Source organism: Silurus aristotelis (genome assembly GCF_946808225.1).
Source record: "Silurus aristotelis genome assembly, chromosome: 7".
Lineage (NCBI taxonomy): Eukaryota > Metazoa > Chordata > Actinopteri > Siluriformes > Siluridae > Silurus > Silurus aristotelis.
In genome coordinates this window covers 22474662-22489166 of record NC_139580.1, presented here as the reverse complement: position 1 = coordinate 22489166, position 14505 = coordinate 22474662, and the positions used below count along the sequence as shown (strand labels likewise).

At 39.9% G+C, this 14505-nt stretch overlaps 2 protein-coding genes across 2 annotated transcripts in view; both read right to left on the bottom strand.

Moving 5' to 3' along the window:
• The window catches only part of urahb (urate (5-hydroxyiso-) hydrolase b), a 464718-nt gene that overhangs the window by 379960 nt on the left and 70253 nt on the right, over positions 1–14505 (bottom strand). The gene's annotated exons all lie outside the window — the stretch shown is intronic.
• On the bottom strand, positions 138–12138 carry hprt1l (hypoxanthine phosphoribosyltransferase 1, like). Its single transcript, XM_083546512.1, has 10 exons — positions 11989–12138; positions 11865–11944; positions 10300–10406; positions 9805–9988; positions 9371–9436; positions 8839–8856; positions 8617–8699; positions 2690–2736; positions 832–908; positions 138–749 (listed from the first exon to the last, which is right to left on the bottom strand). The coding sequence occupies exons 2-10, from the start codon at positions 11883–11885 to the stop codon at positions 702–704; spliced, it is 651 nt and encodes a 216-aa protein (XP_083402638.1). The 5' UTR covers positions 11886–11944; positions 11989–12138; the 3' UTR covers positions 138–701.

Here is a 14505-nt window from a genome sequence, read left to right as displayed (position 1 = left end):
GTATTCCAGCAACACCGAATACCTTGCATTTCTTCTATTGCTTAGTTTCAAAAGAATTAGAAATAACTATTAACAAAGCATTCATTCATTCCTATAATAAAGCAAAATAAAAAATGTAAATAGAAATACAACCCACAGACATTAGGATTACTTTATTGCATTAATTCAGGAGGTCTCCGTGTTATTACAGGATGATCCTGATTTTCCGAACAAATATTTGTTTTTTTTTCTTTTTGTACATAATAATGTACTTTACCATTTGTATTTAAAGAAACATACTGTAACCATGCAGTGAATTCATAACTCTAAATAAAGTTTCTTTTTTTAATTACTGCCATATAACTGACATTGTCTTTTTATAACATTTCGTTGTCAATCAAGTACATTCTAAGGCCTCGATAGAAATAAATAAAAGCGTACTCATAAAACTCTAATAATGTCATATTTCTAGGTTACTTACACGAACTAATCTAGGCCTCCTAACTGTAAACAAAATACAACAGAAAACAAACTGGAACATATTTCCCAGTCTCCAATCCAACATCGATTCTCCAACATCTTTGGCCTTTTAAGTGAAGTTCACACTCCTTTAGGGGAAAAAAAAAAAGAAGAAGAAAAATATAACGTGGAAACGCAACTAAGATAGAACAGGGTCACAGTGGTCTTAGTCTTCATGCATCCGGCATTTCATACTCCAGTGTTCATACTTTGTATTTTTCTTTCGCTTGGTCGCTTAGTATACAGATGTGCTGCAAGGAAACAAGACGAGAAGACTCATGAAGTAAACATGGCTGGAAAAGCAGTCCCGTGCCGCATCTCTAGAATACTTACATTCAAATCCCTGAAATATTCGTTGTAGTCTAGGGCGTATCCCACCAGGAATTTATCAGGAACCTCGAAACCGACGTCTGAAAGAAAGACATGGTAGGAGATGGAAACCACATACATGCAGGAGTAATTAGGGCAAAATGAGTCCACAGCACTCATCTTGGAATGACTGATTGAAGAATTATGACCTTGTTTTACTCTAGACAACTAGTTATTTACAATAAAACAAGCAGAAGCTCGTCTTAAGTGAAACTCATGTCAACACAAACACCTCATTCTGGCCTCAAAACGCTGTTTAGGTTGGTGGTTTTCACACTGTTTCAGGCTCGGATTACACACACTTGTGCTGCAAATTGTCCTTTTTTGCATTGGCCTGTACACTGGACAATTCTCAGTGTTCTAAAAATGCACACCTTTAGTCAAAAAAAGTCAATTTCATTACTATCCAAAGTTTAAACTGAGTAAACTGTGTATATGCAATGTTTTCACTTGATTTGCTGCTAGTTTTTGAAGACCAAAAGAGGTAGGAATTATTATTTCCTGGCAGTAGAGTTTTCTTCAGTCCAGTTTTTGTAGCATTTTGCAATCTATACCATTCATTTCCAGTTAGCAGTGGTGTAAAGTCTTTGGGTAAATGTACTTTTTTTTTACAGTACTGAAGTAATTTTTAGCTACATTCTAGTTTTAGTGTGTATCAGATATAAGCAACTGTTACTCTCTAATCAACTACATTTATGATTCGAAATATGCACTATTTAATCCAGTATATTTTTATTGCCAATGACCGTTACTAATTGCATTTTGCACCTTTGATAGAGATTAAGACTCAACACTCTCCGACCCGCATCTGCTACCAGTGAGTGACGTTTAAGCACCGCTGGCCTTGTTTTCAAAACAAACTAAAATAAATTCCAAAAACTTTGAGAACCAGATTTTGTTGGAGTTGAATAAAAAAATTGCCCCATCTCTGAGACTGAGGTGCATCAAATCACAGTCAGCTCTGAATATTTGGTCTTACTTGATGTAATGGTTTTCATTGCATGTCGTACTCTGTACGTATGTGACATAAAATTTTATCTTGATCTAATGGTTCTTAACATGATTTTGTAGTTTTATTTCTTTACAATATCTACAATATATTATGTCTTTTTTTGACCCACTTGTTTGGTTTAATTCTGGCAGGTTTAAGAGTCTGTTGTGTTGATGGTTAATGGAGTATTGAGGAAATTCAATTTGTATTTTAGGGGAAAAAAAAAAAAACTCACAAATCAACTGTTCTTGGCTTTTCACTAACGTTCCCTGGTGTTGGGGACGAGTGCATCTTTGATCTTACATTCAATACAAGTAAAATACTCAAGTACTCTTCAAATCAGATAATCTAAGACTTTTTCTCAAGTGATTTTGGCTTGTAATGGAGTCATTTTTGCAGGAAGGTATCTATACTTTTATTCAAGAGGGATTTTCAGGTACTCTTCACACCTCTGCCATTTAGTGAAGCGGTTTATACTCCAGCACAAAGACTCCCAAATGCCATTTTTAAATGGATTTATCTGTTTTCTTTATAAAATCTAGAAAATGTTTACAACTGATACGCAGCATAAGCCTGCTGAAATCTATCCGGCTGTCAATGTCAAGTCAAGAGGATTGATAAACTTTAACAACTTCAATATTCAATCTAAAAGCAGAGTCAAGGGACAGTAACATCTATGTATTGAGGACAAAAAGGTTCAACCTCAAGTTACTAAAAGCAACCACTACAGGCCCAGATGCATCAGCTCGGGTTTAACTGCGAGATCATAGGCAGCAGGATTTATTCTATTTGCGTGCAAAGCTTACTAAGAAATAATAAACCGGTACTCACAATCAGGACGATATCCTGAGCTTCTTGGTGTCCTTTTCACAAGTAGGCTGAAATAGTTTGAACAGGGTAACACAATTAACAGAAACAAGTATAGAGAGCAATTGTCATGCTGCAACAGAGTGTGTACAAATCAATAGAGTACCCTCAGAATCATGTTTTCTTTGGTTTTATTCCCCTCAGTTTGGTCTGCCCACTAACTAACTAGAGAGGGTGGAGCTTGTACATGCATCCTCACACGAAGTACAACACACTTGGAGGAAAAGTGTTTTCTATTCTATTCTTTTGTAGTTTTATTTCTTTACTACTCTTCTTCTTCTTTCGGCTGCTCCCATTAGGGGTCGCCACAGCGGATCATCCGTCTCCATACCACCCTGTCCTCTATATCTGCCTCTTTTACACCAACTACCTGCATGTCTTCCCTCACCACATCCATGAACCTCCTCCTTGGCCTTCCTCTTTTCCTTCTACCTGGTGGCTCCATCTTCAGCATTTTTCTACCAATATAATTCATGTCCCTTCTCTGCACATGTCCAAACCATCTCAATCTCGCCTCCCTCACCTTGTCACCAAAACATCCTACATGTGCTGTCCCTCTAATAAACTCATTTCTAATCTTGTCCATCCTCGTCACTCCCAATGAAAACCTTAACATCTTCAGCTCTGCTACCTCCAGCTCCACCTCCTGTCTTTTACTCAATGCCACTGTCTCTAATCCATACAACCTCGCAGGTCTCACCACAGTCCTATAAACTTTCCCTTTCATTCTTGCAGATACTCTTCTATCACAAATCACTCCTGTCACTCTTCTCCACCCACTCCACCCTGCCTGCACTCTTTTCTTTACTTCCCTAACACACTCTCCATTACTTTGCACTGTTGACCCCAGGTACCTGAACTCCTCCACCTTCTCCACCTCTTCTCCCTGCAACCGCATCACTCCACTGCCCTCCCTCTCATTCACACACATGTACTCTGTCTTACTCCTACTGACTTTCATTCCCCTTCTCTCCAGCGCATATCTCCACCTCTCCAGGCTCTTCTCAACCTGCTCTCTACTCTCACCACAAATCACAATATCATCTGCAAACATCATAGTCCAGGGAGACTCCTGTCTGACCTCGTCCGTCAACCTGTCCATCACCACTGCAAACAGGAAAGGGCTCAGGGCCGATCCTTGATGCAGTCCAACCTTCACCCTGAACCAGTCTGTCGTACCTACTGCACACTTTACTGCCGTCACACTGTCCTCATACATGTCCTGCACCACCCTCACATACTTCTCTGACACACCTGACTTCCTCATACAATACCACAACTCCTCTCTCGGCACCCTGTCGTACGCTTTCTCTAAATCCACAAATACACAATGCAGCTCCTTCTGTCCTTCTCTATACTTCTCCATCAACATCCTTAAAGCAAATAAGGCATCTGTGGTGCTCTTCCTCGGCATGAAACCATACTGTTGCTCACAGATGGTCACCTCTTCTCTCAACCTGGCTTCCACTACTCTTTCCCATAACTTCATGGTGTGACTGATCAACTTAATTCCCCTGTAGTTACTGCAGGTCTGCACATCTCCCTTATGCTTAAAGATCGGTACCAGCACACTCCTCCATTCCTCAGGCATCCTCTCCCCTTCCAGAATCCTGTTAAACAATCTGGTTAAAAACTCCACTGCATCTCTCCTAAACATCTCAACGCTTCTACCGGTATGTCATCTGGTCCAACCGACTTTCCATTCTTCATCCTCTTAATCGCTGCTCTCACTTCCTCCTTACTAATCCTATCTACATCCTGCTTCACCAACTCCACATCCTCCAACCTTCTCTCTCTCTGATTTTCCTCATTCATCAGCTGCTCAAAATACTCCCTCCATCTTCTCAACACACTCTCCTCACTAGTCAACACATTTCCCTCTCCATTCTTTATTGCTCTAACTTGCAGTACATCCTTCCCAGCTCGGTCCCTCTGCTTGGCCAATCGGTATAAATCCTTTTCTCCTTCCTTAGTGTCCAACCTCTTATACAGTTCCTCATATGCCTTTTCCTTGGCTTTCGCCACATCCCTTTTAACCTGCTGCCGCATCTCCTTGTACTCCTGCCTACTTTTCTCATCACTCTGTCGATCCCACTTCTGTTTTGCCAACCTCTTTCCCCTAATGCTCTCCTGCACTTCCTCATTCCACCACCACGTCTCCTTGTCTTGCTTTCTATTTCCAGATGTTACACCAAGTACTTTTCTAGCTGCCTCCCTCATCACTCCTGCAGTAGTTGCCCAATCATCCGGCACCTCTTCACCACCACCGAGCCCCTGTCTGACCTCTTCCCTGAACCTCACACTACACTCTTCCTCCTTCAGTTTCCACCATCTTATTCTTCTTTCAAACCTTACTTTCCTCCTCTTCTTCTTCGCCTCCAAAACCATCCTACAGACCACCATCCGATGCTGTCTAGCTACACTGTCCCCCGCCAACACCTTACAGTCTCCAATCTCCTTCAGGTTGCATCTCCTACACAGAAGATAATCCACCTGTGTGCACCTTCCTCCACTCTTATACGTCACCCTATGATCCTCCTTCTTCTTAAAATACGTGTTCACCACTGCCATTTCCATCCTTTTAGCAAAATCTACCACCATCTGCCCTTCCACATTCCTCTCCTTAAAACCATACCTACCCATCACCTCCTCATCACCTCTGTTCCCTTCACCTACATGCCCATTAAAGTCTGCCCCAATCACCAATCGTTCTTTCCTAGGTACACCATCTACCACTTCATCTAATTCACTCCAGAATCTTTCTTTCTCCTCCATCTCACAGCCAACTTGTGGAGCATAGGCACTGATGACATTTATCATCATCCCTCCAAATTCCACCTTCACGATCATCACCCTATCAGAAACTCTCTTCACCTCCACTACACTCTTACTGTACGCTTCCTTCAGAATCACACCTACACCATTTCTCTTCCCATCCACACCATGATAAAACAGTTTAAACCCACCTCCAATGTTCCTGGCCTTACTCCCTTTCCACTTGGTCTCCTGAACACACAACACATCTACCTTTCTCCTCTCCATCATATCAGCTATCTCTCTCCCTTTACCCGTCATAGTACCAACATTTAAAGTACCAACCCGAACCTCTACTCTCCTACACTGCTCCTTTTCCTGCCGTCTCTGTAGACGCCTTCCTCCTCTCCTTCTCCTCCTTCGGCCAACAGTAGCCCAATTTCCACCGGTACCCTGTCGGCTAACGATACCTGTGGCGGTCGTTGTTAACCCGGGCCTCGACCGATCCGGTATGAAATTCTCATTTGTGATCCGCATATTTGATTTGGCACATGTTTTACGCTGGATGCCCTTCCTAACGCAACCCTCCCCATTTACCCGGGCTTGGGACCGGCACTAAGAGTACACTGGCTTGTGCCCCCCTAATGGCTGGGTTAATTTCTTTATTTCTTTACTACTACTTTGTCTTTATTTTTTTTGACCCACTTGTTTGGTTTAATTCTGGCATGTTGAAGAGTCTATTGTGTTGATGGTTAATGGAGTATTTAGGAAATTCTATTTGTATTTTAGGAAATACAACCTCACAAACCAACTGTTCTTGGCTTTTCACTAACGTTTCCTGGTGTTGGGGGCGAGTGCATCTTTGAGCCTACATTCAATATGAGTAAAATACTCAAGAACTCTTTAAAAAGACTTTTTCTCAAGTCATCGGATATAGAGAATGTCCATTTCACTGATTGGAGAACGTCAGGAGTTCTTTTGGCAAAGCACCTCAGCTGTATGTTCACCGATGCAAAAATAAAGCTTTCAGAGAAAAATTACATGATACCTACTATGAAAAATGGAGCAGGTTTCTATTATGTTTGTGGCTGTTTTTCTGCATCTGTCATGAGGAACCTAAAATCTGTGTAGGCCACAATAAAGTCTCAAGACTACTTAGCCGTTCTTCAGTGTAATATCTGCCTAGATAGAAATGTCTGCCTTAAGTGTACTGCCTAGCGTCAGAAAACTCGTAGCTCAGGGGTCCTCAACAAGATAATATTCCAAACATACAGCTAAAAACACAAGAATGGCTAAGAATGAAACACTGGACTATTGTAAAGTTGCCTCTGTAAGTCCTGATCTGACTCCTATCAAACATTGATGGAAAAGCCTTGAAGACACCCTTCAGTTTGCTCATGAGGAGGAGGCCAAGGTGTAGGTCTCATTGAGCGCTACAGAAATCACACATTTGTGATGATTGTACAACCAAAGATTAGATTGAGGGTGCCAACACTTTCGTCCTTGCCAATTTCATCAGTTTTATCATATACAATATTCTGTTGAATTAAATATCAAAACATAGATATGTTAAATATAGAATAAATAATAATGGGCACTAATTACAATCGTCTGTTAAACAGAAAATTGTAGGTTCTTCTTTTTTCATGGTGCGGTACCAACAAATGTCTACATCTGTGTTTCTTGATGTGAAACATGTTTAAAAAAGAAAGTAATAAAAATGTTTGAAAATGTGAATAAAGATTGTGAATAAAGACTGACAGGTCTGTATGTCAGGGTTTCTGCAGGTTTTACAAAGTGAAATTTAAAACTTTTTTAAGACCATTAAGAATTCAAGGCCTTTTTGATTTAAGGCCTATATCACAACATCAAAAACACACACAATACGTTGTTAGCCCGGCCTTAACCAAGCGCTAAATCCTTTTTTCTTTTTTTTTTAAAGCCAACTATCGCTAAACTTTCCCCATAGCTGAAAAATAAAATCCATTTTACATCTGTAGTACAATAACAGAAATCTGATTGGCTGTTGCACGTTGGTCTCATTTGTAGTCGCAAATTATATTTAGTCTCGCAAAAAAAAAAAATTAATACAACTAACAAACAAAAACATTCTAAAGTGCGGCAAAAGCATTTAAATAAGTATTAGAGGTAGTGTTACATCAGAACAATGGAAAAATAAGACCTTTTTAAAATTATTTATGATCAAGAACAGCGAATTTAAGACTTTTAAGGCCTAAATTTTAGATTTTAGAATTTTTTTAGACCCTGTTATGTATCAGAAACTGTTCTGACTGTAAATATAGATAGTTTATTGAAATGTTGGTGTGAATTATTTAAATAAAATATAATATGTACCCTGGAGTCGACCTTGTCCAGCACATTTTTCTGCATTAGATCTATTTTCTAAAGAAATAATGCAGTAATTAGATTAAGGCAGCTTATGCCTCATGAGCTGCTAAAGTATGATGATGCAGGATGATGGATGATGCAATAGTTAGATGAAGGGGGTGCGTTAAAGCAGGAAAACATGACCATGTGTAGGACCAAGCTTGTGAACCTGTGGTGTTTGATGTGTTTAATAGCTCCATCTTGTGGAAAATCAGCTACATGCTGAACCCGAGTGACAGTGTGTGTGTGTGTGTGTGTGTGTGTGTGTGTGTGTGTGTGTGTGTGTGTGTGTGTGTGTGTGTGTGTGTGTGGTACATGCAGGGACTTATTGAATATTAAATAATACAGCTGGCATTAGATGTGTGAAGGTTGAGTATTAATAGTATTTGAGAAGAACTGATAATAAACGCTGTTCAAGTCTAGGATTCTTTTCTCAAGGCATTTGGCTATGAGATGTACAATACGTGCAGCATTAACAGGAAAGGAGAGTTATTAAGGCATTAATACACAGATTACACTAAGGCTGAAACGATTCCTTGAGTAACTCAAGTAATTCGAATACAATATATATAAACTTTTTATCCTTTTGTCTCAATCTCCTCTGACTCACATGGCTCGAGTTATGTTTTTTTTAATGCATGTATTGTGCCTGGCTTGAAACTGTACCAGAGACGACATGCTTTTGTTTTTCTTTTGACACAGATCTGTACACATTTATCACAAACCTGATATATAATGGCCACTCTTACCTGGCTACTTTCACCATCTTGGGTTGAAATCCATTTAATAATGTCAGCAGAGTTTCCATTGTCTTCCCAGTCTCTATAATGTCCTGTAAAGCATCCAAAATACGTCTTCATACTGTTTATGGTGTCAAATATGAGACTGCATTTTTCTTGCACATATTAAATATATTATCATTTTTAGACAAACTGAAGTAAAAAAAAAAAAAAAAAAAAAAAAAAACTCACCTCAACCACAAGCACATTCTGGTAATGTGGAGACAAAAAAAGCAGATATTGAAAAATAATTATTTATTTTTAAATCAAAGACACTTTAATACAAATTCTGCATTTGATTCATCAAAATTTTGAATCTTTACACAGTTTTTTTTTTTTTTTTTTTTTTTTTTTTAACTAAATACATGACAACAAGGATGATCCATAAATTTTAGGAAAAAATACAAGATATACACTATATGGAAAAAAGTATTGGGACACCTGACTTTCCCAGCCATATTTTTTTTTTTTAATCCGACCTCAACCCTACTGAACACCTTTGGGATGAATTAGAAAGTTGACTGCTCCCCAGGCCTCCTCACCTCACCTACATCAGTACTTGACTTTACCCACACCCATGTGTGTGAATGAGAACAGATCTCCACAAGCACACCCCAAAATCTAATGCATCATCTTCCCAGAAGAGTGGATGCTCAAAAATCCCATACCATACTTATAACCAGGTGTCCGCAAACATTTGGTGTAAAATAAAACCAGGTCTTGCCTTTCCAGTGAGAGCAGTCAAATCGTCCCCTCCAATAACCTTTACACAGTTTGTCGACTGGTCATTCTGTTAAGATTTTAGAGAAACATCATTGTCTTAACAAGCATTTAAAGAAGGATTGATCTTAAAAAGTTTTAAGCACATAGAAATCATTAGATTCTAGAGAGCTTTGCAGTGGGTAATTCATGGCATCAGAGTAATAGGAAATGATCAGCTAAAGAACAATCAATATGGCGTTGTGTGGGTCGCGAAAGCTCCTCTGTGAACAATACACCTGCATTTATGGTCATAACACGCACAATGGGGTACCAATTTATACATCAATAGCAAGCAAGACCAAGTCAAGAAAGCTGGGAGTTTTTATATGAAAAAAAAATAATAACAATAAAAAAGGGGGGGGTGAAGGGAGGGGGCTATTTAGCACTGGCACTCACGGAGTAACTCTTTAGCCTAATGAAATCCACAGTCAGCGGCACAGACTTGTCACTGTTCTGATTCAGTGTCTTAATGTAATCCATCAGGTCTGCGAAGAATGTATAGCCTCCTTTCAGCACGCACAGAGCCACAATATGTTGCCCGCCCATATCACGAACAATGTCTCTGGCCAAGCGCTCAGTCCTGAAGAGAAAACCATATACAGGATACGAGCGATACTGAACAACTGATGCAATTTATTAACGACCAGAAGTGACCTTTAAAAGCAATACTTTCCAAAGAACACACGAAAGAAATGCATGGAAGGGATGTTCTTGGAAATTTGCTTAACAAATTTGCAAAAAATGCAGAATTCAAATCATGTGCTTATCCTGTGGTCAGAGTCGGGACACGGCTAACAAAGCTGGAGAAAGACGGGTCTTTGCCGACATTTCAAGCTGAAGTCATATATTGCATTCGACCAAAATACTCAATGAGGTTATAATGCAACTTACCGATCCTTAATAAGACCATTGGGAATGATTACACTGTCCAAGTCTTCTTCGTAATGTTTGGGTATACAAAAGAGGCTCAGCGCATACCCTTTGTCCTCATCATCTATCTGCAAAGTAAACAAAAAAAGAGTGTAGATTTCTGTGTAAGATCGAGTATGGAATATGGTTTAATATAGAGTACATGCATGAGGAAATGGTGGATCTGTAGCCTTTCACAGACAATGTTCTGAATCTTGGAGATGACTTCATGTACACTTATTTTAAACGTTATCAAACGATAAATCTAATCACTGAGTTGGAATCAGATGCACCTTTAATATGAATCGTCATTTGGAAATGTGGAAACTTATGTTATGGTACATACATTATATTAGTGGACCTTAAAGCTGGGTGTGTCTGATCAGTTCATGGAGCTGTAGTGGGGCAATCAAAAACCCCAACTAATCTTCACATGATCCATATTTCTAGATTTCTGCTTTGAATTCTTTTTTTTTAGTTGGATCATTTTCACCAGGTCTGTTAAATAATCTGAGTTTGAGCCGAACCTCAGCGAAACCATGTTCAATAATTACAGTGTGTTCTGTTTATGGGCAGTTCAGAAGTCAAATGAAGACAAAATATTACTGTAGATATTCAATTCATGTTTCTTGTATCGGATAAATGTGAACTGAGAATCTGGGGGGTTATATTACAGTGATGGGGTCACGGTCTAGGAATAAAAGTAGGTACATTTCTAGGCAAATAGTGAAATACTGAAGCTACTAGAAGCACCAATAGCGAAAGCTCCAGTCTGAAACATGGTTCTGTGGGTCGAGTTTAACCGGTAAGCAGCAATATGTCTGGGGAACCACCTCTCTCTCCATCTTTCCATCTCACTCTCTCCATCCGTTCCTATCTTTCCATCTCTCCTGCACTTCCTATCTTTCCCTCGCTCTCTCTTTCTCTCCATCCATCTCTTCATATATTTCCTTCTCTCTCTCTCTCTCTCTCTCTCTCTCTCTCTTCCTATACTTCCCTCTTTCTCTCCAGCTCTTAATTTCTCCCTCTTTCTTTCCATCTTTCCACATTTCCATTTCTTCCTCTTTCTATCCATCTTTTTCTCTATCTTCATCTTTCCTTCTTTTCCTAAAATGTGGAGAGGGAAAGCTCTCCTTCTTTCTCTCTCCCATCTCTCCCACTCACCTTCTCTCTTCATATCTTCCTATCTCTCTCTCTCTCTCTCTCTCTCTCTCTCTCTCTCCTCATCTATTCATATATTTTCTTTCTTCATGTATCCTTCTCACTATCTCTTACTCTGTCTCTCCTTCTCTCTCCGTCTCTTCCTATCTTTCCCTCTCTCCATTTCTCTGTCTGTATCTCCCTCACTCTCTCTTTCTCTATCTCCATCTCTGCTCTCATAACATCTAGTTTGACAACAAATCAGAACGGTGCCCATCATCATCATCATCATCGCCGCCTAAATACACGCAAAGCGAGAACAGAATTCTAGTCCATGTTTCCTTCCGGTTCCCCGGATAAATCTGTGAACAGCCACTCGGCGAAAGCACACGAGTCACGCAGCTCACCTGTAAAAAAGACTCGGCCATCCTGCAGCTTGTCTTTGAGAACGAGGAGCAGCAACAGAACTACACTACACTACACTACTCTACACTACACTACACTACACTACACTACACTACACTACACTACACTACACTACACTGAGACTGCTGGAGTCATGCTGAAGTCATGCTGAAGTCATGCTGCTGCTGCTGCTGCTGCTGCTTATGCTCCTGATGATGATGATGATGCTTCTTCCTGCCTGCCTGCCTGCGCGCGCGCTCCGCTCGCTCCCTCCCTGCACTTTTAAAGCCGTGACGTCAGAATCCAGTTTCCTTAATAATCTGATTTAAAGTGAAAGCCTCAGGAACACTGTGGAAGGCCAACGGGGCCAGAGATAGTCATTTTTTTACATATGAACAAGATTGCTTGGTTTGAATAAAAAAAAAAAACCTGCACACAGACGTAACTACACCTTATTAAAGCTCAGTGGAAACTACAATATATAGGAGTGAAGTGGGAGAGAGGGTCATCTCTTACAATGTTGTGACCTTGAGTGATGTACTGCTCTAGGAATTGCATTACAGTGTAACGTTACTACAGTAATACAACCCCAATTCCAAAAAAGGTGGTCTGGAGGACGTGGTGTCCATGAGTTTAAAAGAGAAATTAAAATCTCGATTCGTCTGACAATAGTTTTCCTCTTTGCCTCAGTACACTTTAAATGAGCTTTGGCCCAGAGAGGATGGCAGCATTTCTGGATCATGTTCACACATGCCTCTTTTTTGCACGATAAAGCATTTAGCCTGCATTTGTGGATGACGTAGCAAAATGTGTTCACAGATAATGATTTCTGGAGGTGTTAATGAGCCCATGCAGTGATTTCAATTACAGAATCATGACTGTTTTGAATGCAGTGCTGCCTGAGGGCCCGAAGATCACACTCATCCAATATTGATTTCCACTCTTGTCTCTTGTGCACAAAGATTTCTCCAAATTCCTTGAAACGTTTGATGAAATTATATACTGTAAATGATTGGATATTCAACTGTTTTGCAATTTTATGTTGAGGAACATTATTCTGAAATTGTTCCAAAAATTTGTAGACAGTCTTTTACAGATTGGTGAAGCTCTGCCCATCTTTATTTCTGAGAGACTCTGCCTCTCTAAGATACACTTTTTTATATAAAAAAAAAAATAATCATCTTACTGACCTGTTGTCAATTAACCTAAATAGTTGCAAAATGTTTCTCCAGCGGTATCATTTTAATAAAACATACTTCTTCCAGACTTTTGTTGCCCCGTCCCAACTTTTTTGAGATGTGTTGCAGCCATCAAATTCAAAATTACTTTATTTTTTCCTTAAAATTATGCATTTTCCCAGTTTAAACATTTGATGTGTTTTCTATATTCTCTTTATAAGATTTGGAAATCATTGCATTCTGTTTTTATTACAGTGTCCCAATTTTTTGGGATGGAGTTTTAATACTGATTCTAATTTTAATACTAATCATAGGAATAAAAGATTGGTGATTGTGGCAGACTTCAATAGACTTTAATCTTCACAATGTTGGTGAAGAGAACAGAGGTGATTGGTCGGTATGGCTGGAAGAGCAGATGGTGGTAGATTTTGTGAAAAGGATGGAAATTGCAGTAGTGAATACATATTTTAAGAGCAGTCGAATAGCCTTTATTTGTCACATATACATTACAGCAAAATTATTTTCATAGCATATCCCAACTTGTTCAGTACCCCTGGAGTACAGAGAGTTAAGGGCCTTGCTCAAGGGTCCAAGAGTGGCAGGTTGGTGATAACAGGGCTTGAACCCCTAACCTTCTGTTCAGCATCCCAGCACCTGAACCACTGACCTACCACTCCCCCTAAGAAGAAAGAGGAGCATAGGGTGGCATATAAAAGTGGAGCTGGACAGCATTGGATGGTGGTCTGTAGGATGGTTTTGAAGGTAAAGAAGAGGAGGAGGAGAGTCAGGATTGAAAGAAGAATAAGATGGTGGAAACTGAAGGAGGAAGACTATAGTATGAGATTCAGGGAAGAGGTCAGACAGGCGCTCTGTGGTAGTGAAGAGGTGTGGGATCATTGGGCAACTACTGCAGAAGTGATAAAGGAAACAGCTAGAATCATCTGGAAATAGAAAGGAAGACAGAGACGTGGTGGTGAAATGTGGAAGTGCAGGAGAGCATAAGGAGAAAGAGGTTGGCAAAACAGAATTGGGATCGACAGAGTGATGAGAAAAGTAGGCATGAGTACAAGGAGATACGGCAGCAGGTGAGGGATGTGGCGAAAGCCAAGGAAAAGGCATATGAGGAGATGTATGAGAAGTTGGACACTAAGGAAGGAGAAAAGGATTTGTACCGATTGGCCAGACAGAGACCGAGCTGGGAAGGATGTGCTGCAAGATAGAGCAATAAAGGATTGAGATGGAAATGTAATGACTAGTGAGGAGAGTGTGTTGAGAAGATGGAGGGAATATTTTGAGCAGCTGATGAATGTAGAAAACAAGAGCGAAGGTTGGATGATGTGGTGCGAGTGAAACAGGAAATGCATTAGTAAGGAGGAAATGAGAGCAGCTGAAGGAAGGAAAAATTTTGGAAGGTTAGAGAATCTCTAAAGAATGGAGAAGGAGTGTGCTGGTACCGGTTTTTAAG

Excerpts from the sequence above, each read along its gene's own strand:
- hprt1l (XM_083546512.1), bottom strand. The coding sequence starts at position 11,885 with ATGGCCGAGTCTTTTTTACAG. Across the intron at positions 9,437-9,804 it reads TTAGGCTAAAGAGTTACTCC|AATGACCAGTCGACAAACTG; the intron begins GTGAGTGCCAGT and ends AAATCTTAACAG. Across the intron at positions 909-2,689 it reads CTCAGGATATCGTCCTGATT|ACGTCGGTTTCGAGGTTCCT; the intron begins GTGAGTACCGGT and ends TCTTTCTTTCAG.